The sequence below is a fragment of the Tarenaya hassleriana genome, unplaced genomic scaffold (assembly GCF_000463585.1).
Source record: "Tarenaya hassleriana unplaced genomic scaffold, ASM46358v1 Cleome659, whole genome shotgun sequence".
Lineage (NCBI taxonomy): Eukaryota > Viridiplantae > Streptophyta > Magnoliopsida > Brassicales > Cleomaceae > Tarenaya > Tarenaya hassleriana.
The window spans coordinates 1-24215 of NW_010969125.1; the positions used below are offsets into that span (position 1 = coordinate 1).

Here is a 24215-nt window from a genome sequence, read left to right on the forward strand (position 1 = left end):
GTCATGGTTAGAACGACTATTGTATGATAAGGCCTTTCCCAGTACAGCATTTTCTGGAACCCTTGCAATATATCTCGGAGTGGTCTCAACAACTCCTGCAAGAAAAACAACACAATATCATTTAATGAGTTCAAGCTCGTACCAACAGTATATAGTCCGAGCATCGAGAAAGAAACTCTGTAAAAATCATAAGAGGAGATCAACTTTTGACATTGAAAACATGACCTATGGTAAGGGAAACTCCGTAAAGCCACGAACTTTTTCTTACCATGAGAACCGTTACACTTTCGCTAATTCCTTCTTCTTCCAATTTTACAGTTGTCGCCTTTGCCCTATCGATGGCTCTGGCCTCTTCCCTCGACTGATTCACCGCACTTTCAAGTGACGAATGGACGTCTTCTCTGTCGATCACACTATCCTTCTCTTGGATCTTATCCTTTGCCCCCTCACTTAGTCGAATATTAAGTTGTGCCAAGTTCATATTCCTCAGTATCGAGCTCGCGGTACACGGGTTCTTGGTGCTTATCACCTTCAGACTTTCTGCAAGTTCTTCGAGTACAAAGTCTCCCTTGGGAACTTCCTCGAACAAACTGAATATCAAAAACTTGGCAGGATCTGGAGGAGAAATCCTCAGCATTTCCCGAGCAGCATGAAGTCGTATGATTGCCAAGATCGTTCTTGAGTGGATTTCCCATGCCAGTAAAGGAGCTTCAAATTTAAATTTCCTCAAGAACCGATGCATCAACATTATTTCCTTCACGAGGACAAGCCAGTGATCTCGTCTCGTCGAGCTTATTATCTCTGGGAATTCTATCACGATTCCTTCCTCACTATAAAATCATATAAAACAAGGAATATATATTAGAAAACACTCATCTTTTTCTTATTCCAACAAGATCGACTTCTAGCTAACATTTTACACACAAAGAAAAAGGAAAAGAGATATTTAAAGTATTTTAAACAATTAAAAACAGAAACCTGTTTATTGTTCTTCTGTCAATACAATAAAAATTATTTTTAAGCATGAGATTCTTACAGTTCAGGAGTTTCATAAATTATGGCCTTGTCGAAAAGAGGAGCGCCCCATGGACCGGTGGAGACAGGTTTAACGGAGCTCTCGGTATCCTTTGAAAGGTCTATTTTGAGAGCATCTTCATAATTTATAATCCCGGCTGCTTCGAAGTAAAGAGCATAGTTTGTCAAAGTAAGCTTACCTACAAAAACCAAGTCATTCGATGAGAAAGATATCGAAATATCACTCACTCGGAATCCATCAATGGATTACTCAGCGAACCCGTTTTTTTAAGAGCAACCAAGTTGGCAATAACCAAGCTGAATCAAGAATTTGCAAAAGCAACTAAGTTCAAGTTTTATTTTATTTTGTTGAATAGAAATGTGAATTGATGCCAATTAATGCAAGCTTAATCTCTATGGTTTTCATTCGCCTAGACAAGGCAAGGACTAAAAACATAACAAAAAAACCTGGCCAACTAGTTTCTTTGATGTGGCGAACCACTCTCTGTGAAGCCATCGTCCCTTCCACGTGCAATATAAATTCATCGTCCGCTAGTTCAACCCCTTTCGGTATAGCTTGTTTTTGAAGATGCCTCATGCACCTAGAAAATAAACAAAATGTTTCAAACAATAAGGGAAACCAGTTAAATGTGTCGTGAGACGTAGTATACGGTAAATCACGCAAGATCCTAAGCCTAAATGTGGCATCTTTAAAAGGGTTATATGGGAAAAATTACTTGTCTATTTCTTTGAGGAACATATCATAAGCAGGGAAATATAGGCGGTGGCCCGTAGGAGCAGTTAAAGTCTCGAATGTGAATCTTCCATTGATGATATCCCCAGGGAGCGGAATGAGGGATCCCAAAAACACAAATGCATCTTCTCCTACACTCGGTTCATGATCAGCCTAGACGAAAAATGTGAAAACAGTACCAAAATTTAATCCAAGTTCGGTTGTAAATAGAAAAAGCAAAGACAAATTCATGGGTACGTTTATCAAAGTCGAAACATACGAGAAGGGGCATGATGTCCGAGTAAAAGAGAGAGACGTCGTCTTGTTCCGGTGACAATGTTGCATGAATCCTCTGATCTTCACTCCCCTTTCCTACCGCTTCCTTCAGATACAAGTAAGCGGATTTGTAATAAACCGAAGTCATTAGGGCTTCTAACAGGCTTTCACATTCCTTCGAACTAGAATTCAAAATCAAATTCTGTTCCGGAAATTTAATACAATATATCTCAATATTATAAAAAAAAAAAGGCAATTACCGAATGAGACTCCTCGTCTTCCGAGCCGGGTTTCTCCCACGAAAGCATTATATCGAACGTGAGACGGCTAAACGATCCATCGTTTATTCTTTCTTGGATGTTTTCACACATATGATTCATGGCCTTTGACCCGCAAAATTCGACACACTTCTTCGAGTACGTCCCGCTCATTCCGGGATTCCATGCCCTTTCAAATTCTCCAGCCAATTTGTCCACTGACGTCTTGAGTTCTCTGTATTTCCAAGTTCATATATATATATATTAAAAAATTTCTATAAACTTCCTATCCAATCAAACATTACACGTCTACCAGATAACCGGTACAGAACCGGAGAGGGTATCAAGCATTTTGATTTTCACACACAACGCATATCATGCTAGAAATTCGATATGATCAACGTCCATGACAGTACAATCTGATCAATGTAAACCGGTATAAACCCGGAAATTGAAATGATTTCTTTATAACTCACGTCAATGCTAGAATTCTATGTGATATACGCTCTCATGGTAGTAAACCAATGGAATCAAACCGGTTCAATAACCGGAAGAGGGTTGCGAATGTTGCTCTCCAGAGGGAAAATGACGAAATCGAAAAGGCAATGATCCAACGTTCAATCATCTAATTCATGGATAATTTATCTCAGCGAACAAAAACGCATCAAATTTGTATCACAAAACGAATATATGTATATATATGTGCGTGTGCGAGTGTGTGTGTAGAGAGAGAGAGAGAGATGGAGAGGCAGAGTACAGTGCACATCTCCGGACGACGTCGTTTGCAATGGAGGACAAGTGCTTCCTCTTCATCATCCTTACAGTCGTCGTCTTCTTCTTGGGATCTGAATAAGCTTTTTCTTTGCCTTCGTTTCGTTGTTTCTACCGTTTCTTTTTTCGCCGCTCGAGCCTGTTTCGGCGTCGAGTTGTTGACGAATTCACGAGTTGGCGATGTGACGTGGCCAAATTAAGAGGATGCCACGTGGAAATTTCATGCAAAACATTCAAACGACGTCGTTTCGATTTATTAAACTTTTTGAATTTTGAATTTTGAATTTTCTCGAATTTTAATCGACTACCTCTTGTTCTGGGTACTCTCTCTCTGAACCTCAAAAATATAGAAAGTGTCAAAAAGATCCCTGAATTTCTTCATAATCAAAGATTTGTTCAAAATTTTCTCCGGCCACGGCGAGTGATTCGGACTTGCCTTCCATGGTTCGTCTCAACGGCCGATTCACACGTAATTAATAAGGGTATTAATGTAATTAATAGTATTAGGTTAATATTACTTTTAATTACATATTAATAGTAATTAGGTTGATGATCGCTTAATTACCCACAAATTTGAATTTTTTTTATCATAGATTTTGTTTGGGCCCTCCAAATAGCGGGAAAAGCGATCATTTGTTCCGTATTTTATTTGGATTTGTGAATTCTGTAATCTTAGAAAAACCGACCGATTTTTCGTGTTTATATATCAGAAACAAAAAACAAAAAAAATCGGAAGTTTGAAATTATTAACGTGAATTTATAGTTTAATAAATAGGGAGAGAAACGGGAATCCATGGGAGTTCTCTATTTTTGTTTCTGAAAAAAAATGAAATTTGAATAACTCAATCTATAAGTAATATGTGCACGTAAATGATGGATGATAATCCACCGATTATGGGTTAATTATTTATGTTCTCGATGGAGATCATTATATTTTCGTTATTTCTATTTTTAAAACAATCTTTATTTGTTTTTACTATTTTTATAATTATCTGAATTTAGTTTGATTGTTGTAAAATTACATATGATGAGTTTCTTCTCGATAAATTGAATTGGAGTAATAGAATTAGATATTATTTGAATTATTCTGGTTTGGAAAACTGGATTAAAATATTTACTGTATTAGTAAAGTTTTCACCGACAAATATTAATCTATTTAAAAAAAATGTTGCAGATGGTCAGTTGCATGAATAGAGGCATTTAATGTGAGTGCATGAATCATTGGAGCCCTCCCACGGCTTCTCTCATGTAACGTGGTCGACCATTTAATAATAATAATAATAATAATAATAATAATAATAATAATAATAATAATAATAATAATATTCACATGCATGAATTTGCGTTATCCGAATTTATTCTATTTCCTTTATCCTAAAAACTGAACTTTATACTTTCAACGTTTTATAAAGAAAAATTCCATATTACGTTATGTTTTTGTTTTTTTTGTGTATATACATGTCTTCTGAATTTGCCAAGTTATTTGTGGAGATTTTTTTTTTTAATTGTTGTCTACTTTTATGGGAATATTTAATTCGGAGATCCGACACCAACTACTCATCGTCGTGGTGACGATGATGTTTAGTTTTCATTATGACTTAAAAAAATACTTAATACATTTTGTCCGCTTGAAATTTAAATATATGTTTTTCTTATCTTATATAATACTTAATTTTCTTTTTCTTACTCAAATTGTTTTAACTTATTATTAGAATATTTTGTTATCCAGTAATTACATTACAAAAAAAATTATCTGATATTTTTTATAAATCAGTGATAGAAACGATTTTTTTAAAATAACTAATTTTTAAAATAGTCATATTGGTAAATGATAAATACGACTTCGAATTTATACGACGCACCTATAGGCAATACAAACTTTTAATAAAAAGTCTGCATATTGTGATATCTTATAACTACAGATTTATATATTTTAGGGGAAGCCCCCAACTCTACTGGTTAGTGATCGTCTCTCCCTCGTAAGAGGTTGAGGGTTCGAAATCAGTTGATGCTGAACTTCGCCTTAGCCGATCAGTTTCGGTTGGTTTACCTGTTCTGCGTGGTTTGCCGACTATTGCGTATGACCGGGGGTTTACTGTCGGCATACCGACCGTTCGGTTTTGGGGGAGGCTGGGACGGTTCGGGATCCGGTCCGAAGGGCCGTATAGCGGGTTCCCACCGAAATAAAAAAAAAAGATTTATATATTTTAATTTTTAAACAACGGCTTACAAAAAAAGGGATCACGTAAATTCGATAAATAGATAAAAGAAAATGAGATATTAATTATTTGATACACGACAAAATGAAGTGGCCGACATCCAAAGTCTTATCTAGATCAACTCTTTCGTTTTGGAATATATGACATCTTTCCACCTAAATATGGTATGTATGATTTTTATTTTAAATATAATTTTCCAAATTATTTGATTAATTAAATTTTTAAAAAAATAAACTAATTAATTTTAACTAGATGAATATTAAAATCAATGAACATAAACATTTATGTTATGAGTAATTTTAAATAAAACTAAATATAACTGAAATGTAATATTATATTGATACAATCTTTCAAAAATCTAAATGAAATGAAATTCAAAATATCTAATCATGTTAATATCTAACATGGTTTGTGGATATATTAGATCTTTGATTTAATTACGTGTAATATTATATGTGCAACTTTTCCCGTATTCACGGTCAATGCTAAAACTTTGTATAAATAATTAATGTTTTAGCTTTGGTCGGCAATGTTTACACCTCATTGCCGACACGTAGTTTGACAAATGGGGCAATGGGCATCCATCTCGCGTGAACCGATATATCCTCTTCTTTTTCTTTTTTTTTTTTTAAAAAGAAAATTTTAAAAATAGTTACGATTGCTATAAAAATTACATTCATTTCATATTTATATTAATTTATTTTATTCGAGTTTTAATTGATTTTTTTTTTTAAATTCGGATTTGATTAAATAAATAACTGTCATTTATTTCGGTATCGGGTTAATTTAGTTTTAAAAAAGATATATCTAACCTTTTACAATTAAATTCGAAAAATACGATTATATGCTATTCATTATAATCATATCTGTATCCAAATATGATATCTAATATCAATTAATAAAGAATCAATCTCTCTTAATTTTTGAAAATTTTAAGATAATTTATAGTTATTGACAAACAATAATCCATATTAACATTACGCTTCCAATGAAATAAGAATAGATGGCACAAATACGTTGCTCAAACCCGCTTATATAATCGAAATACGACCGATAATTACAAACCATTAAACTCCAGTGATTTAAAAAACAAACAAATACGAGACTTGAGTAACTTCTACGCGGAAAAAAGTTACCAAACTAATATGGAAAACTAAATAAATTCCGAAAAATTTAAAGCCACATAAATTGAAAATATCAACGAATACACAATAAACTAATATTAAAAAAAAATGAGTTATTGGACGTCATTTTCGGTCATTATCTTCCATCAGGGCCTATAAATGGATAGCCAAGATCCATAGCATTTGCAAACCAAAACCAAACACATCAAAGGGAGAGATAGAGAGAGAAAATGGCAGGAATTATCCACAAAATCGAGGAGAAACTTGGCATGGGAGGAAACAAGGATGGTGAGCACAAGGGTCAGAGTCACGACGAACACAAGAAGCCCGATGAGCACAAGAAGACCGATGAACACAAAGAAGGGATAGTGGACAAGATCAAGGACAAGATCCACGGAGAAGGTCACAGCCAAGACGGCCATGGCGAGGAGAAGAAGAAGAAGAAGAAGGAGAAGAAGCACCACGAGGATGGTCACCACAGCAGCAGCAGCGACAGTGACAGCGATTAGGTTTTACCCGTCTCTATATATTATTTTTTTTTTTAAATCCAAATATAAATTTAGAAGAAAAAAAACCCGTGAAAAAATGTCTAAATTGTGAGAAAACAAAAAAAAATGTTTGTCTTTGGAAGTTTTGGGGCTACAACCTTCTTTCACTCTGAATTTTGAATCTTTTTTTGGCTCAAATTTCAATATTTTAACACATACATTTTACAATAATCCGTATATATACGTACATGCATAAAAACCTTGCTATAATTTAGGATGATCCTGACTCATTTTTTCTCCATATTTTGCAGGTAATGGAGAAGGATGAAGTAAAAATAAAACAGACCTCCTGCTTCTTCTGAGTGTCTGCTTTAATTTCCTACAATGTTGCTTCTGCTGTCTTCCATGTATCTTGTCTTTATGCTATTGTAATGAAAATAAGGTTAACTTTATATCTTTTTAGACATTGACTCTACCACTAAAAAAAACAAAAAAGAAAATATATGTTATTGGAATTAGCTTAAAGACAAATTATCATGCAAATGCACATAACCATGGCAATTCATTCCTAATTCTAGTTTATTTTTCTCCGGTTTTTTATGAGATATAATTGGGTTAAATATTAGATGAATTTTTTAATTATAAAAAAATTGAAAGATATCTTAAGTATTTAAACTCCTCCATACCTTTCAGATGTGTCAAGTATTTCAGTTTTAAAACGATCTTGGACAGACCAGATATTGAATTGGTTTATTAATAATAAAAAAAAACTTTTGGTTTATAAATATAACTATTTGATGTTTCAATATGTCTACATCAATTTAATTATACTAAAAGAAAATCGAAATACTTTAACATTGATATATATAGTGAATCTTCCCAATACATGGATGTTGTTGTTGTTGTGAGATATTTTAGTGTAAATATCATAATCATAAGCTAATCTAAAAGTAAAAAAAAACATCATATAATTTTTTTTTCATAAGTTAGTTTTTTAGATAACTAATTGGAAAGAGCCCGACTCCTTGTAAACACATTTTTTCAATGAATGGACACAACTCTTTATATTGATGTTTATGCGAATATTTCTTTCATTTTTTTTATATTGTTGAATTAAATTTTTTATGATGGTTATTAAAAGAGTAATCTAAATTATTGTGATTTTACTTATCTCAGAAATATAATTTAATACTCTCATTTATTTAAAAACGATGAAATAAAAAAGTAATCACGTCTTGAAATGGTATCTAAATGCCTATGATTTCTAGGGTTTTGCGCATATGTTGAGGGTTTTATCTTTCATTATTGGTAATGGTCCAGGCGATAAGTGAAGATTAGAGTAAGTGAAATAAATTTTGTGAACTAATTTTCAATTATGATATTTATTGAGAAGTAAATGCTCTATAATTCTATTCATATATTAAATTTCAAATTTTCAATCATAATATATATAGCCGTTGAGAAGCCTTTCCCATAGCAAATTGACAAGAAGCTAAATATAGGAGGGAGATGGCGATCCTTCAGTTTCCTTCGTACTCCGCCATTTTCTCTTCTTCCACTTCCCCTGTTCTCTCTCTCGTTGAAGGTAATGGCGATCCTTCAATTTCTCTCTCTCTCTCTCTATCTCTCTCTTCCTCTTATTACTTGTGTTCTTTGGCTCGCTTAGTCCCCACCTGTTTCCTTTTCTCCACGATCAATCTCGTTTCTTTAGATCGTTTTCTCGAGCTTTTCCTTGTTGTTTTCTCATTTTGACCCACCTGCTTGGTAATGTTCTTCGTTAGGTTCTTGGTGGTTTTCTCTCCGTTAGATCGTAGAATTTAATCTGATCCATTGTAATTCTTTCTTTCATGCTCTCTCTGTATTGTTTACACCTCGATTTGAAGTGAGGTGTTCATCTTAGCTTCTGAATCTTTCTTTGTTTGCTTCCTCTGCCCTCAATTGCTTGTCTGACTTGTTAGGTTATTGTCAAATTACTGCCCGATTTGTCAAGATTCGCAATCTAGGGTTCTTTTGAATCTAAATTCAATCTGACCATCTGTTGTCACGTGTTCCCGATCTGGGCGTTCCTCAACAACAACACTTTGACGTTCTTTGTGCAGAATCAACTTTTCTTCAAACCATAAATTAGGAGAACTTAAAACCCTTTTCATCGGACGATCGCACGACAAAAATTGAATTTCTTGATTCTGTAGGAATAAGAAACTAGTTTTTTTTTTCTGATTCGATTACGTTTTGTGCAGAAAAATGGCATCCCACATTGTCGGATACCCACGCATGGGTCCCAAGAGGGAGCTCAAGTTTGCCTTGGAGTCATTCTGGGACGGAAAGAGCAGCGCCGAGGATTTGCAGAAGGCTGCTGCTGAACTCAGGTCCTCCATCTGGAAGCAGATGGCTGACGCCGACATCAAGTACATCCCCAGCAACACGTTTTCTTACTACGACCAGGTGCTCGACACAACCGCCATGCTCGGTGCCGTCCCTCCGAGGTATGGATGGAACGGTGGCGAGATCGGGTTTGATGTTTACTTCTCAATGGCCAGAGGAAATGCCTCTGTCCCTGCTATGGAAATGACCAAGTGGTTCGACACTAACTAGTGAGTGCTGACGATATCTATGTATGTGGTCTTTTCTTTGTTGATGATTATGACTTGTTTTGGTTGCGTAAGTACTTGATTTGATGTGTTGTCACAGCCATTACATTGTTCCCGAGTTGGGTCCGGAGGTAAAATTCTCGTATGCATCTCACAAGGCTGTGACCGAGTACAAGGAAGCTAAGGCGGTATGTTACTTTCCACGTACACAGCAATTAGATAAGTAGTGATGAATCGTTTATGTATAAGGATCTGTGGAAGTGAAATTTAACCTGTGTTTTGTGACCTGAAACAGCTTGGAGTAGATACTGTTCCGGTTCTTGTTGGTCCTGTCTCATACTTGTTGCTTTCGAAACCTGCTAAGGGTGTTGAGAAGTCATTTTCTCTTCTCTCCCTTCTCAACAAAATCCTTCCCATATACCAGTATGACACTAGACTTATCTGTGTTAAAGTTTTGAATTTTAATTCTTGTTTGATTTATTTTAACTTGTGATAACGAGGTATGATTCTTCAGGGAAGTCATCTCGGAGCTCAAGGGAGCTGGTGCTACTTGGATCCAATTTGATGAGCCACAACTTGTTATGGATCTTGATTCTACCAAGCTCAAAGCTTTCACTGATGCATATGCTGAGCTTGAGTCAACACTCTCGGGCTTGAATGTCCTTATCGAGACCTACTTTGCCGATATCCCTGCTGAAACTTACAAGATCCTTACTTCATTAAAGGGTGTGACTGCTTATGGTTTCGATTTGGTCCGTGGAACCAACACACTTGATTTGGTCAAGTCTGGTTTCCCGAAGGACAAGTATCTGTTCGCAGGTGTGGTCGACGGAAGGAACATTTGGGCCAATGACCTTGCATCCTCTCTTAAAACCTTGCAGGAGCTTGAGGGCATTGTAGGTAGGGAAAGGTGCTTTGATATTTATCCATGCTATGTTATTTTTCATGCTAGAATCGGTCGATCCTGAACTGACCTATTTGACTGTTACCTTTGCAGACAAGCTTGTTGTCTCTACCTCATGCTCTCTTCTCCACACAGCTGTTGACCTTATCAACGAGACAAAGCTGGATGACGAAATCAAGTCCTGGCTTGCATTTGCTGCCCAGAAAGTTGTTGAGGTTAACGCTTTGGCTAAGGCTTTGGCTGGCCATAAGGATGAGGTATTCCTCATTGGGAGAAATTTACGTCTTGCCTTTTTGGCGAAATCAGCTTCCTTTTTTACATTAATGTCGCCTTAGTAATAAGCTCTTGCCTTGCATTCTGGCATTCCCTTCTAGGCTTAGGATTTGTTGGGTTGATACATTTTCACTGATTAGCTTCTGTAAATCCTGTTTTTTAGGCCTTCTTCTCTGATAATGCCATGGCTCAGGCTTCAAGGAAATCCTCTCCAAGGGTTACCAACGAGGCTGTTCAAAAGGCTGTAAGTGTTTGTGTGACTTGGAAACTATCCGGTCAAGTGGTGGAATATCTCTTATGGTCGATTGCTGATTCTCGACCATGCTCTTTGTTTTTGTCAGGCTGCTGCTTTGAAGGGCTCTGACCACCGCCGTTCGACAAATGTCAGTGCTAGGCTTGATGCTCAGCAGAAGAAACTGAACCTCCCGATCCTCCCGACGACAACCATTGGGTCTTTCCCTCAGACCGTTGAACTCAGGAGAGTCCGACGTGAATACAAGGCTAAAAAGTGAGTTCTTGTTTTCAAGAACTGTCTTGTTTCGCCTATTCCCGAAAACCGTTACATAATGCCTTTGTCTATGTTGTTTTGGTTTCTTCCCCTAGGATCTCTGAGGAGGATTACATCAAGGCCATTAAGGAGGAGATCAAGAAGGTTGTCGACCTTCAAGAAGACTTGGACATTGACGTTCTTGTCCATGGAGAACCAGAGGTGACCCTTCTTGTTTCCATAAACATCAGAAAGAAAACTAGTTCCGGTCTATTGGTTCGTGATCTAGGTCCATGAATTTTGCTATAATGTGTTGGGTTTGATTCTGCAGAGAAATGATATGGTTGAGTACTTTGGAGAACAACTCTCTGGTTTTGCTTTCACCGTCAATGGTTGGGTGCAATCTTACGGATCTCGGTGCGTGAAGCCACCGGTCATCTACGGTGACGTGAGCCGTCCCAAGCCAATGACGGTCCTCCGGATCGCCTTGGCCATCAAGGATGAAGTGGAGGATCTCGAGAAGGCCGGGATCAACGTGATTCAGATCGACGAAGCCGCTCTTAGAGAAGGGCTGCCGCTCAGGAAATCCGAGCAAGCCTTCTACTTAGACTGGGCTGTCCATTCCTTCAGGATCACCAATGTGGGTGTCCAGGACACGACCCAGGTTCGTGTTTCTTCCCCTTCCCAATATCGGTTTTTGCTCCATTGATATCAATCTTCTCTTCTGAATCCGACCCATCTGCAAAATCCAAACATCAACAGATACACACACACATGTGCTACTCCAACTTCAACGACATCATCCAGTCCATCATAGACATGGACACTGACGTTATCACCATCGAGAACTCACGCTCAGACGAGAAACTCCTGTCTGTGTTCCGAGAGGGCGTGAAGTACGGGGCGGGTATTGGTCCAGGAGTGTACGATATCCACTCTCCGAGGATACCCTCGACGGAGGAAATGGCGGAGAGGATCAACAAAATGCTGGCGGTGTTGGAGAAGAACATACTGTGGGTGAATCCTGATTGTGGTCTCAAGACACGCAAGTACAATGAAGTGAAGCCTGCACTCAAAAACATGGTCGAGGCAACTAAGCTTATCCGCTCTCAGCTTGCTTCTGCCAAGTGAGATTCACATAAACACCATTGAATCTTCGTCTTCTTCTTATTGGTATCATTATAATAATTCGTGATTTTTTTTTTTTCTCTCATGATGATGAGATGAGATGAGATTGTTACGTGCTCTGTTTCAAGGCGATTTCATTTTTGTAATAACTTGACGTAATTTTTGGAGGTATTTATGATGTGTCGGACGACGTCGTTTCAATAAATTGGAAAAATTAGCAAAATCATTTTCCCATCTCCTCCTCCTCACCTCGAAGATCTAACCTGAGTATTCGTCCATTTTGCTACAATGTCCTCCAATGGCGAAGACCCACCACCTGAAACGACACTTTCTTCACCGGCATTTGTCCTCTACGACGTCGTTTTGAGCTGTGTGGCCCGTGTCCCGAGATGTTATCACCCCAACCTTTCTCTCGGTCACTTGTCAAGTCACGTGATCTCCATGCCACGCGAACCTTCCTCGGTCAGACTGAACATTGCCTCTACGTCAGCTTACGCCTCCCCTCCAGACCAAACTCGCCAGTGGTTCACCCTCATCAAGAGACCAAACACAAGTGGAAAATTGCTGGTCCCGGTCCCTGTCCCAGTCTCTCCTCTCGCCACTGGGTCGGCCCCAGTTGTAGTAGTGGGCTTGAAGATCTACGTCATTGCTGTTAAGATGGTGAATTCTTGTCATTCATGCTGCTATATTTTATATTTTGTGAATTATTGAATTTGAATAACATAATCTCTGTGTGAATTTTTTTCCCTTTAGCTCCTCTTCTCTAGCAGGAAAAAAAACTATTGGGACGGATGACGTGGCTATGTTAAATGACGTGGCGCAATCAAGGCAATTTGAAATTAATATAATCACAAATTTGGGAATTTGAGATGAAATCAATACAATTACAATGTATGTATTTTTATGAGATTTTTTTATATATTTTATTAGATGTGTGTGTGTGTATATATATATATGAAAAAAAAATTATTGGACAGTTATTTGTGGGAAAAGTTATTGAATCGATTGGAAACAAATATCAATGCAAATACATTGATTATTATCTTATTGCAATTACAAAACAATATCCAAGGTTTTATTGAAACATTAAATCTCACAAAGGAGACGCCGTGAAATATTCGTAGGCCTTGACCACTCCGAAAATGGCGACCGCCGCCACCACAGCCGCCGCCACGCCCTCCACCGCGGTTTTGTTCCACAGTCTTTGCCTCAATGTGCTAAACCGGCTATAGAATTGGCTCGAACCCCTTGAAGTTGAAGTTTCCTCTGCTGGTTTACTTGAACCGTTCGGTTTAAGACTTAGGGTTTGTGAAATTCGCGCCTTTAGACTCTCGGTATGGGCTTGAGGGTTTGATTTTGGCATTGTCACGTGGAGAATTCCCCTTGAGAACTTTGCACGGATCTCATTTCTCTTGCAAGTCTTCGCCACTTTGAGCTCTTTCCTAAACCGGACCGTTTTGGTTTGTTCCACCGGACATTCTCCGGTTATCGTCAGTATACCAAGATTATTGACCTGTATCTTCAGGTGCTGCTTTTTTGAACCTATGTGGTGGGAAAATCGGGACATATACTGCGCATCCGAATATTCTGAGATGCGATATATTAGGTTCTTGACCAAATGCTAATTATAATGGAGAATACTTATGATATGCACTTGGTCTGAAACGAATCAGTGATGCATCATACAAAATAACATGACTCCAGATAGAAATGGGTAATTTTGTTTTCATTATCAATGGTCTGGCAATAAGCTGGAGTCATTTGATTAATGACTCTGCCAATCCATTCTGTGTATGAACGTGTGCTACTGGGTGTTCAACATCAATACCCATTGCAACACAGTAATCATCAAAAGCTTGTGATGTAAATTCTCCAGCATTATCAGACCCCACTTTCTTGATCGGGTACTCTGGGAACTGTGCCCTTAGTTTAATTATTTGGGCTAAGAATCAGGCAAATGCCAGATTACGCGATGATAAAAGGCATACATGTGACCATCTGCTTGAAGCATCAATTAATATCATAAAATATCGAAATGGTTCGCATGGTGGATGAATGGATCCACAGATATCACCATGAATTCTTTCTAAAAATGATGATGATTCATACCCAATTTTAACTTGTGATGGTTTAATTATTAATTTCCCTTTAGAACATGCATCACAAGAAAGCTCATCTGATTGAAAAATCTTCTAGTTTTTCAGTGGATGACCATGAGAGTTTTTGATAATTTTTCTCATCATAATGGCACCAAGATGACCCAATCGATCATGTCAAACGTTGAACGTATCAGCAAACTTCTGGTTTACTATGACATGTGATTCAATCACATTGATATTAGTATAATATAATCCCGATGATAGAGTGAGTAATTTTTCCAACAGATACTTTTGTCCCGAATTGATTGAGGTGATATATAAATACTCAGTATCATCATCATTCATGGTTTCAATATGATATCCATTTTGTCGGATATCTTTAAAACTCAATAAATTTCTTTGGGACTTGGAGGAAAATAAGACATATTTTACTGTAAATTTTGTTCCTCCTGGCATAATGAAATCAGCTCTTTCAGAGCCTTTGATTATTTTTGCATTTCCAGATATAGTAGTAATATTTCCTTTGTTTATTCTCAGATTCGAGAAATATTTTTTGTCTTTCAGTACAGTATGTGTTGTAACACTATTTTCCAAACATATATCTCCTCTCCGTCCACAGTTTTGGCCATATTCGTTTGGGAATATATCAAATATACCCTTAAAATGCTACCTTTACTTTATAGCCTACCCTCCAAAAAATAAATAAAAAAAACTAAAAGCTAAAATGAGTTAAACACATATATATCCCTGGATTTTAAGAGAAAGACGAAAAGGACCATGCTTTTTCAATTAAAAAACAGCTAAATTTTTAAGAATTAAAAAAAAAAAGAAACTACTTTCTCTCTCTCCCTTGGTAAACTCCCACTCTCCTACTATCTCTTCTGTCGAACTCTCTCTCCTTCAGCATTTCGAAAATCTCTCTCTCTTGCTCGATTTCTCTCTTTCAATTTTCAGAAACTGATGTCATTTTCCTTGCAATTTCGGTATCTCTTTTACGATTTTGTGTGAAAAATAAAACACCATGGATCCAAGAACACATGTGCCTTCTGCTTCATCTTCGTCTGTGTCTCAGGCTAATTCATCTTCGTCATCGTCGGACAAAGATCTCCCATTAGAAACGGTAGGTTTTTTTGCACCTTCTTCTCTGTTTTTTTCTTCTGTGACCTGATCCTGGAATAAAATTACTAAACTTGTTGGATGGTTTGATATTTCAAAATAGGAATTTAGAGTTTAGGACTTTCGAAATTGAAAATTAGATTTTTGGGATTTCTGAATATAAAGTTACGGTTTTTTTGTTTTGAAATATATAATTTGGTTTTAGGAATTCGAAATAGAAAGTTAGGGTGTGGGTGTGGGATTTCGGAATACCTTGGCAAGTTTAATGATTTTCTAAGTCGCAAGGTCATGTGGGTCACAGGTCATATGGGTAACAGAGATTTATATGGTAATAGTATAATATAACTCACAACACCGCACACGAATCACACGGGTCACGGGTCACAGGTCACATGGGTCACGGGTCACATGGGTCATATCAGCCACAGGTCCCTGGTCCCAGGTCACAAAGATCACAATGACGAACAATTATTTTATTTTGCAGCTTCCATTTGTCTACAAATTCGAAGACATTCAGTTTTCTTCGAAGATCAATGCGAAGTGTTGTCCCTATGAGACGCTGAAGACGCTTAAACAAGTACTAACACAGGATGAATGGACGTACTTCGAGAAAGAATCACAATTCCAACATCTATTCCACGCATAATGGGAACCACAGTTAAAGATGCGCCTGCGGGTGTTCTCATTAACCGCTCTGTTAAAGCATAAGATGAGAAAGAGTTGTGGTTCATGCTCAATGGTGTGCCCGTGAGGTATTCGATCATTGAGCATGCACTTATATCTGGTTTGAACAAGGGAGCAGAATTCATGTCGATATGCGATGGGACCATACCACTGATCCGTGAAAAATTGGCTATCGATATATTTTGTAATGGTAAAATTGTGTACAACTAATTGAAATATGAATATGCATCGATTCTAATTGCTAATAAAAAAAAAATTACAGAATTAAAATAGGATTTAGGAGAACTTCTTCATCCAATTATATATTGGGTAAAAAACTTATGAAAAAAATTTAATTTGTTACAAAACATCGATTTTAAAATTCTGGTAATTTCGTTAAAAACATAAAGAAGAAATTTTGGACCAACCAACCTTGTGGAAGGTGGACCTCAAGAATGTCGATTTCTTCGAACCGCTGCCATCGACAAAAGGGTTCGATTTCTTCATAAAACTCGGTGGGCCCACTTCCCGAATTGGCTGCCAATGCCATTATGTTTACAAATTTGTGAAATATTTTTTTTTTCTCTTTTAGATTTTTGGAACGAATGGATGGATGGACCGACCGTTCATATTGTTCTGTTTTTATACTCTCTTTCTCATTAAGAGGTTTCTTTTGGCTTTCTTTCTTTTTCCGTTTGTTTTTTTCACGTAAAATTTAGGTGTTTCATTGTACAGTTGAATCAAATAACATCTGAAAATTAGTATAATGATTTTTTAAAATCGATTAACCGATATAAAAAATCATATATCTGATCAGTTTGAAAGGGTTATTCGAATTCAAATTCAAAATCTGAATTACTTGTTATAATATAAAAGTTTTCACTTGTTATAATATACTTATATATACACGCTTTGATCTAAAATGATAACTTTAAAATCGTTATAACTATTCGATTTTTATGTAGGATTTTAATTCGATTAATTCGGATTCATAAAAATATCTAATTGGAAACAATTTTTTTTGCTTCGATTTTTCATTTATGTTATATCCAATTCGCATAAAAAAAAAAAAGTTTAAAACCATATATCCGATCAGTTTTTATACATGAGATAAGTGGGAGGTTACATAATTATGATCGAAATCTGTTTTCTTCATGAAGACGATATACATTCAAACACAACAAGAGGAAATAATTACATTATAACTCGAATATATAAACGCATATATAAAAGACAAAACTAGTAGCTAATTAAGAAAATGAGAGAAGACGTTTTGGTTTCAATTAGAGGCCAAAGCAAGGAGAAAGTCTTTGTAGAAACCACAGTGAATATTCTCAGAAATCGAATCTTTTAACCCAACACCGTATTTCCTTGTGAATTCTCTCTTGATATCACCCATGTCTATGTCTCCCCTGCTCACCATGGTCCGTGTTACATCTGCTTTCTTGTTGTCGAATCCTCTTATGCTCCCGTGCAGCTCCTTCACAATTGAAAATGCTTCAACGGATCAAATTCATGTGGTTATAACAATTTCAATTCAAGAAAAATATTTTCAATATACATATATATTACAGCCTCCTTAAATTCCGTATGATTTTCCTTCTTCAGCCACTTTTAAGTGCAAGAGACACCAAAACCAAAAGAGACAAACATTTTAGTCCTTAATGAAATGTTCATAATATTTATTTACTCATTTTTTTTAAAATTAATAAAATAACACCAATTGAATGTTAAAAATATTAACCCTTTCCAAATCACTATTCTAATCCTAATTTGATTACAAACAAAAAATTGTCAACTTTTGTATCTTTTATTTTGCTTGGAAAAGGTATGGAATATATATATTCTTCGGCTGCCCAAATGGGAAAGCCCACCAAACGCTTTCCTTGTAGACTACCACGATGCCGCATGACACACTGACACTCGTGTTCCAAACCCCGAAAGGAGTATCCGTGCCACGTCAGCAAAAAAGGCTCACGTGGGATAAGAAAACGCGACGTGAAATTTCCACGTACTCGTCATCATGGTTGGGCGGACCGTTTAAAACGTCGGTGGTGGGCTTATTTAGCCCATTCGATAATCCTATAGTTATTAATACAACAACACACTATATATATACCTAGGTTGTCTTGTCGTTTTCTCTTTCAAAATCAACCTTGGTAGGTATAGCTATTAATTTCAAATGTATATTAACGATCTAATTTTCAACTGATAATGGTTAATATATATATATATATGTATGTATGTATTCACCTGAGCATAACCATGTCCGTAGATGTGTTTGTAGAAGGAGAAGTTGAGTTTTAGCTGAGGAATGCTTCGTTTGGTGAAGATCTCCACCACGACGGCTTCGTCTACGGCTCCTCTTCTTCCTTCCCCGCTCTCGTAGAGCCTCTTCGCGTCGCATTTCGCTATGTGTTCGCTCACTTCCGCTTCGTGGCCCTTGTGAGAAGCTGCCAGTGCCAGTAGAATCTGTAGGAAGAATTTTACACGATTGCACGTAAAATCGGTTAGCATTAACCGGAGAGAAAACCGAACTGAACTGGAGTTAGATTTTGGCTTCGATGAGGTCCAGATGACTCAATTGCTATTGAAAATATCAACCGAACCGAGAGAGAGCCGGTTAATGATGCTTTCTACTTCTGGAAACGAAATCAATGGTTTTCGATTTAGAAAACGAAAACCCTTTAATTTTTTCCGCAAAATAAAAAATGGGTAAGCTTCAAAATCTCGCCTTTTGATAAGGGTGTGGAGGTTCAATGTTGACGATGTCTTGATCAATGTTCCTCTTGTACCGTTCTTGATACACTTGTCTGATCATATCGATATGATTCGATTTCCGACCCGAGAATATCTCTACGAGGGCCTTGAAATCGATATCTCCGGCTCGGTCAAGGGCCTCTCGGGCTATCACGGCGTCACGGGCGTGTGGTTCAAGCATCCACAGCCACAATGCATGCGAGATCGTGTCATCTTCCCTGTTCTTTTGAAGGAGAAGAACGTTTGCCAAATCTTGACCGTACATTTTCTTGTAGGTGTCTCGGATCTGCTTGCGTTCGATCTTCGTTCTCGCGGCCAAAGATCGAATCAAATCGGCTTTTCTTCCGCAAGATTCGTGGATCTCTCTGCATTCTCTCTCGAAGGAAGCCATGGCAGATGAAGACGAGTCTACCAAAAGGTAATGCACTTCCATGACTTTGTGCTAGGACAAAGTGGAGATGACTTGGAAAGCAAGAACGGAATCTTTTCCCTTTTTGTACCTTTGTTTGTTATATAGCCTCATATGCAAAATCTTAATATTTACACGGAATTTGTAATTTAAAACGATATATATTTATAATAATTTTGAATATTATTTCACACAAAACTTGCTATTATGCGAGGTTCATGTTATTAAAATTTTTTTGAAATGACATTGCATAATTCGTTTGGTTATGAAACTATTTCTATGGCATCGTTGGACAATATTAATTAATTGGGCCATGAAATTAAATTATCTCGTAAAATAAACAAATTATTTTATTTAGAAAAAAATATCAGTATTATCGTCAAGAATATGTAACTTGAGTATAAAACAAGTTTAACAGTTTTAGGTATGCAATAACCTGAATAAATTAATAATTATAATTTTCTTGGAATTTGAAAGTCTTCCAAAGCGAGTAATGATGCTAAAATTGAGAAAAAAGGTTGTAATATATATATATATATATATATATGTATATATATATATATATAATAAAATAAAATGTGTAATGCATAGAAGAGAGAGACGTACTTTTGGGTGGAATTTGAAAAGGGTCTATCGTCCATGTGACATATTTTTTGTTTGGTAGCGACAAGCTTCAATGGATTTCCAACTAGACTATGAATGTACGTAGCATTTCTCTTCTCTTTTTCATCAAACTTTTTGTATACCCGTCCCTTTAAAATAATATTTCTTTTCTAGATATCTAAAAACAATAATTTTCAACGGGTACAAAAAAATCGAATTTTCAAACTATATGTTTTTAATTTTAAAACTATTTTATGAATATATATTTGGAGAGAAATAAAGATATTTTACTTTATAAAAACTAACAATATTTTAAATATTTTTTTCTTATATTTTAATACAGATATTTTAGATAATTTCTACCTAAATGGGATTTTTTTTATTATCATTTCTCATCATGTAAATTAATATTTCAGATTTTCTCTTTTTATAGTATCTGGATTTTCGTTTTATGTGTTTTATAATCCTAATATGCTTTATTTCTTTTCTCACCTTACAAAATTTGGGCCTTATTTGGACCTTCTTCATGTTTGGCCCATTAATTCATGGGCTCATATTTGCTCAAGGCTCTCAGCCCACTTACCTGGCTGGAAGTTTTTAATTTAATATCTTTGTATTAGAAATACTGTATCTTTTTTTTCATATTACATTTGGATTTGTATGGAACTCAATTCGGTTTAAATTCAGTTTTATTAAAAATATTTATTTAAAAATAGTTAACTTAAAAAATATTTATTATTTTTTTATGTAATTCGTATTCATTAATTTAAAATTTTCCTCTAATATAATTCCAGATATCTGTCCTTTTTTAAACATTATGGTTTCGACAGACATAAATTTCCCTTTTTCCTGTAATAATTAAATTTGGACATTTCATGTGGTCTGCCACGGTTCAAATGCTATATGATGACATTTGAACAGTTTTTCATTTCATTAAAAGTGCCCCTTTTATTAGAAACCCTAATTATAAAATAACATCACATAAACTTTTTCAACGGTAACATCCTTTTTTTTCCCCTATTTTTTTATTATCTTCGTTGCTTCACATAATCACAAAATTTTTATTTAACCGTAAGAAATAATTTAGTATGAACATGTGCAATTGTTTTTAAAAAATGAAATAAATACATCACCTAATATGTCCACGTCCGCTCCTAGTCGGCTACCCTATGTTCAAAGACGATGGACGGTTGACCCAAGTCAAAGAATCACCGGTGACCGTGGGACTATTTAAATTACAATTTTACCCTTATCCTGCTTTGGATATCACATAACTGTCCTTATGTCGCGCAAAGAGTGTTAATGTATTCTAAGAGTACACTCTACAAATGGTAAAAATCGATGGTTCACGTCAAGCCAAAAAAAATAATTTATGCAATTAAATAATTTGATTTTATATTAAAAATGAATGTTAAATCTCTTTAACTTCATCCACTCCAATATGAAAAAAAAGTTGAAGTTCTGGACACTAATTTTGAAAGGAAGGTTAGTTTAGAAAATAGAAATATAAATGAGGGGTAAAATAGGAAAGAAGATATAAAAGATAGAAAAACAATATGCCAGAGATAATACTCATGTAAAGCTGGACAGAGAGATATCGCTCTATACAAATTAAAATCATTCTCTCTCCTCTCTCTCTCTCTCTCCATTTGAGTTGAAGAATGGACACTAATTTTGAAAGGAAGGTTAGTTTAGAAAATAGAAATATAAATGAGGGGTAAAATAGGAAAGAAGATATAAAAGATAGAAAAACAATATGCCAGAGATAATACTCATGTAAAGCTGGACAGAGAGATATCGCTCTATACAAATTAAAATCATTCTCTCTCCTCTCTCTCTCTCTCTCCATTTGAGTTGAAGAATCGAAGCCAATTCTTCTTCTACAATGCAGGTAAGCTTCACTTTGCTTGATACCCAAGTAAGAAAGACGATGAATTTCATGTCAATTCAATTTTTTGTAGCTGAGTGATTTGGGTAACTGACATTTTTTTTGAAAAATTGTTTCCAGACGAGAACTGTTCAAGTAAAGAGCGTTTCAGATCTAGCAACCGAGAGAGAGATTCACGAGTTTTTCTCCTTTTCAGGCGACATCGAACACATTGAGATCCAATCCATGGGTAAGATTTTCTTCCCCTGGGTTCGTGGTAGATTTTCATGGCTTTGCTATGTTGTTTACGTTTTTGCTCTTTCGCTGAATTTGTTGTTGCTTTTGCGAGTATTTGCTAATTTTATGGGTTGTGGTAGAAATTTGAGGTTAATCCAATTGTTTGTGATGTTGGGATTTTGTGTGCAGAGAAGCTGGGAGGTCCAGAATCGCATATGTTACGTTTAAAGACCCTAAAGCTCTTGAAATCGCGTTATTGTTATCGGTATATGACTTTTATTTCATTGTCTTCCTTTGTTATATATTGCCTAATCTAAGAATGCTCTTTTACTTCCAAGCTCATTACAATTGATTTTAGACTCAAGATTTGTAGGGTTCTTGGAAGCATTTTTGTTCGTCGAATTGATTGTGTTAGAACTGAAGGTGGACACTGAAATTGGGTGATTATTTGGTAGCTTTTGTTTAATTATATTGGGACATGGGAGAACAAGAAGATTCTGTCTGATTTGTTTTTGTAAATGGGATGAAGCTATCTGTGTTTAGTTGAATTTGGGTGACTTGTTTAGTGATCGTTGTCCAGTTCGATATGTTTTGCTCAAATCGGGTGAATTCTGAAACACACAATGACTGAAATGTTCTCTTCCAAAACGTCTGGGGAGCGAGGGAATTCTAGTTGATGGATAGTTGCTGGAGATATTGATAAATGATCTGTTCGAGTACAGTGAATGCGATGCATATAGGTGATTATGGTTGGCATATCTGCCTGTCCTTTTATTTGTTTCGAGTGCTGAGGGGATATAGAACTAAGCTATGAAGGTTCATCTTGTTGATGTTCTTTGCAGTAATATTCCACAGCATTCTGAATAAGTTACTTTGTTGATGCAGGGAGCGACAATAATAGACCGTATTGTTACAATAGCTCCTGATGAATCCTTTTTTAGGAATCATTTGATAAAATTTAAAGGGATTTGTACCGTCCAAGCTTATTTTCTTGGCAGTTGTCTGAAGCAGGCAGGGCTTGGATAACAGCTAAAAAGATCATTTTATAAGAACTGCTCCCGTTTTATTTTATACAAATTTGGCAGGAAAGGTTGAGTGGCTATTTCCGGAAAAAAAAAATTTTGAACAGAGTTTTTAAAGCCTCTAGTCAGTAGAAATCTCCTGAGGTAGAAGAGTAAAGCAGATCGCTCCTTTTATAAAATGGTCTCATTTACAGTAACATCTTCTAGAAATTATATACCAACTTTTCTGTGGGATGATTTTCAAAATGCTTTCCTCTCATATGAATGTGTTGAATAATCACTCTTGGCAGCCAAAAACGTCCATTGACGGCTCTGGTCGAGCATATGTCAGCAAAGCACAAGATGTGGTAGCAACTGTTTTGGCAAAAGGTTCTGCACTCAGACAAGATGCAGTGAACAAAGCAAAGGAGTTCGATGAAAAGCACAGATTAACAGCCAGTGCTTCGGCTAAAGTCATGTCCTTTGACAAGAGAGTTCGACTTACAGAGAAATTGACGGTCGGGATTTCAGCTGTTAATGAGAAAGTAAAATCTGTTGATCAAAGGCTTCAAGTCTCCGATAAAACCATGGCAGCAATATTTGCAGCAGAGAAGAAATTAAATGACACGGGTTCAGCTGTCAAATCAAGCAGGTCTGAAATTCTTTCCTCTGATTTTCTCTTGGAACATAAATTGCTTTTCATCACACATTTTAGTTACCAATTAACCATCTTTCGGAATGCAGGGGGGTTTATCATCCCTTGATCATTAACCACCTCAATATACTTGCACCACCTAAAATATCTGAACTTTTTCATGCCAATCGATATTTTAATAACTCTGAAATGTGATTTTCAGTCCATTGTAGTTGGAAAAATGTGGCCTTTTCGCAAAGTTTAAACATCATGCAGTTTTGTCTTGAGTAGAGATTATAAATTCCATGAATTCATGTATTCACTTCTGTTGACAAGATAAGCCTTTTTTTTTCATCGCAACTACAATTGGCTCTACTCTATCGGATGGTGACAATCGACGAAATATTATCTGGTTGAAGAATTCTGATTTTTCGCTTCTGCATCTGTACAGATATGTTACCGCAGGAGCTGCATGGTTCAGTGGTGCTTTCAGCAAAGTAGCGAGAGCAGGTCAGGTTGCGGGGACAAAAACCAGAGATAAATTCAATCTAGCTATCTCAA

The 24215-nt window shown here is 36.1% G+C and overlaps 6 protein-coding genes across 6 annotated transcripts; 3 read left to right on the forward strand and 3 right to left on the reverse strand.

Moving 5' to 3' along the window:
• Positions 1-8: 8 nt before the first annotated feature.
• On the reverse strand, positions 9-3125 carry LOC104800240 (the record flags this gene model as incomplete). Its single annotated transcript, XM_010523010.2, has 8 exons — positions 3038-3125; positions 2284-2515; positions 2028-2129; positions 1752-1921; positions 1483-1616; positions 1037-1214; positions 269-830; positions 9-95 (listed from the first exon to the last, which is right to left on the reverse strand). Coding segments are annotated over exons 1-8 (1524 nt in total), but the record flags the coding sequence as incomplete, so codon positions are not given.
• A 3441-nt stretch (positions 3126-6566) lies between these two features.
• On the forward strand, positions 6567-7346 carry LOC104800238 (dehydrin HIRD11-like). The gene is made up of 2 exons (XM_010523008.2): positions 6567-6903; positions 7194-7346. Exon 1 carries the CDS (start codon positions 6625-6627, stop codon positions 6901-6903), a length of 279 nt encoding a protein of 92 aa, XP_010521310.1. The 5' UTR covers positions 6567-6624; the 3' UTR covers positions 7194-7346.
• Positions 7347-9077: 1731 nt separating this feature from the next.
• LOC104800239 (5-methyltetrahydropteroyltriglutamate--homocysteine methyltransferase 1-like) lies at positions 9078-12283 on the forward strand. Its single transcript, XM_010523009.2, has 10 exons — positions 9078-9476; positions 9574-9661; positions 9769-9896; positions 9988-10385; positions 10471-10634; positions 10814-10894; positions 10992-11158; positions 11254-11359; positions 11469-11801; positions 11900-12283. The coding sequence occupies exons 1-10, from the start codon at positions 9127-9129 to the stop codon at positions 12266-12268; spliced, it is 2184 nt and encodes a 727-aa protein (XP_010521311.1). The 5' UTR covers positions 9078-9126; the 3' UTR covers positions 12269-12283.
• Positions 12284-13319: 1036 nt separating this feature from the next.
• On the reverse strand, positions 13320-16693 carry LOC104800241 (inactive protein RESTRICTED TEV MOVEMENT 2-like). Its single transcript, XM_010523011.1, has 2 exons — positions 16576-16693; positions 13320-13807 (listed from the first exon to the last, which is right to left on the reverse strand). The coding sequence occupies exons 1-2, from the start codon at positions 16691-16693 to the stop codon at positions 13359-13361; spliced, it is 567 nt and encodes a 188-aa protein (XP_010521313.1). The 3' UTR covers positions 13320-13358.
• Positions 16694-17422: 729 nt separating this feature from the next.
• On the reverse strand, positions 17423-19424 carry LOC104800242 (annexin A3-like). Its single transcript, XM_010523012.1, has 4 exons — positions 18878-19424; positions 18397-18615; positions 17716-17754; positions 17423-17623 (listed from the first exon to the last, which is right to left on the reverse strand). The coding sequence occupies exons 1-4, from the start codon at positions 19334-19336 to the stop codon at positions 17423-17425; spliced, it is 918 nt and encodes a 305-aa protein (XP_010521314.1). The 5' UTR covers positions 19337-19424.
• A 3567-nt stretch (positions 19425-22991) lies between these two features.
• LOC104800243 (binding partner of ACD11 1-like) lies at positions 22992-24211 on the forward strand (the record flags this gene model as incomplete). Its single annotated transcript, XM_010523013.1, has 2 exons — positions 22992-23672; positions 24106-24211. Coding segments are annotated over exons 1-2 (504 nt in total), but the record flags the coding sequence as incomplete, so codon positions are not given.
• Positions 24212-24215: the final 4 nt, after the last annotated feature.

Bases quoted from the DNA above. Each gene is read 5' to 3' on its own strand.
- LOC104800238 (XM_010523008.2), top strand. From the start codon at position 6,625: ATGGCAGGAATTATCCACAAAATCGAGGAGAAACTTGGCATGGGAGGA.
- LOC104800239 (XM_010523009.2), top strand. From the start codon at position 9,127: ATGGCATCCCACATTGTCGGATACCCACGCATGGGTCCCAAGAGGGAG. The intron at 10,386-10,470 runs GCTTTGATATTT...TTACCTTTGCAG, and splicing joins CATTGTAGGTAGGGAAAGGT to ACAAGCTTGTTGTCTCTACC. The intron at 11,159-11,253 runs GTGAGTTCTTGT...TTCTTCCCCTAG, and splicing joins CGTGAATACAAGGCTAAAAA to GATCTCTGAGGAGGATTACA.
- LOC104800241 (XM_010523011.1), bottom strand. From the start codon at position 16,693: ATGGCATTGGCAGCCAATTCGGGAAGTGGGCCCACCGAGTTTTATGAA. The intron at 13,808-16,575 runs GTTGGTTGGTCC...CCCACCACATAG, and splicing joins TGAGGTCCACCTTCCACAAG to GTTCAAAAAAGCAGCACCTG.
- LOC104800242 (XM_010523012.1), bottom strand. From the start codon at position 19,336: ATGGAAGTGCATTACCTTTTGGTAGACTCGTCTTCATCTGCCATGGCT. The intron at 18,616-18,877 runs GCGAGATTTTGA...TTCTTCCTACAG, and splicing joins CTCCACACCCTTATCAAAAG to ATTCTACTGGCACTGGCAGC. The intron at 17,624-17,715 runs GTAATATATATG...TCAATTGTGAAG, and splicing joins ATACGGAATTTAAGGAGGCT to GAGCTGCACGGGAGCATAAG.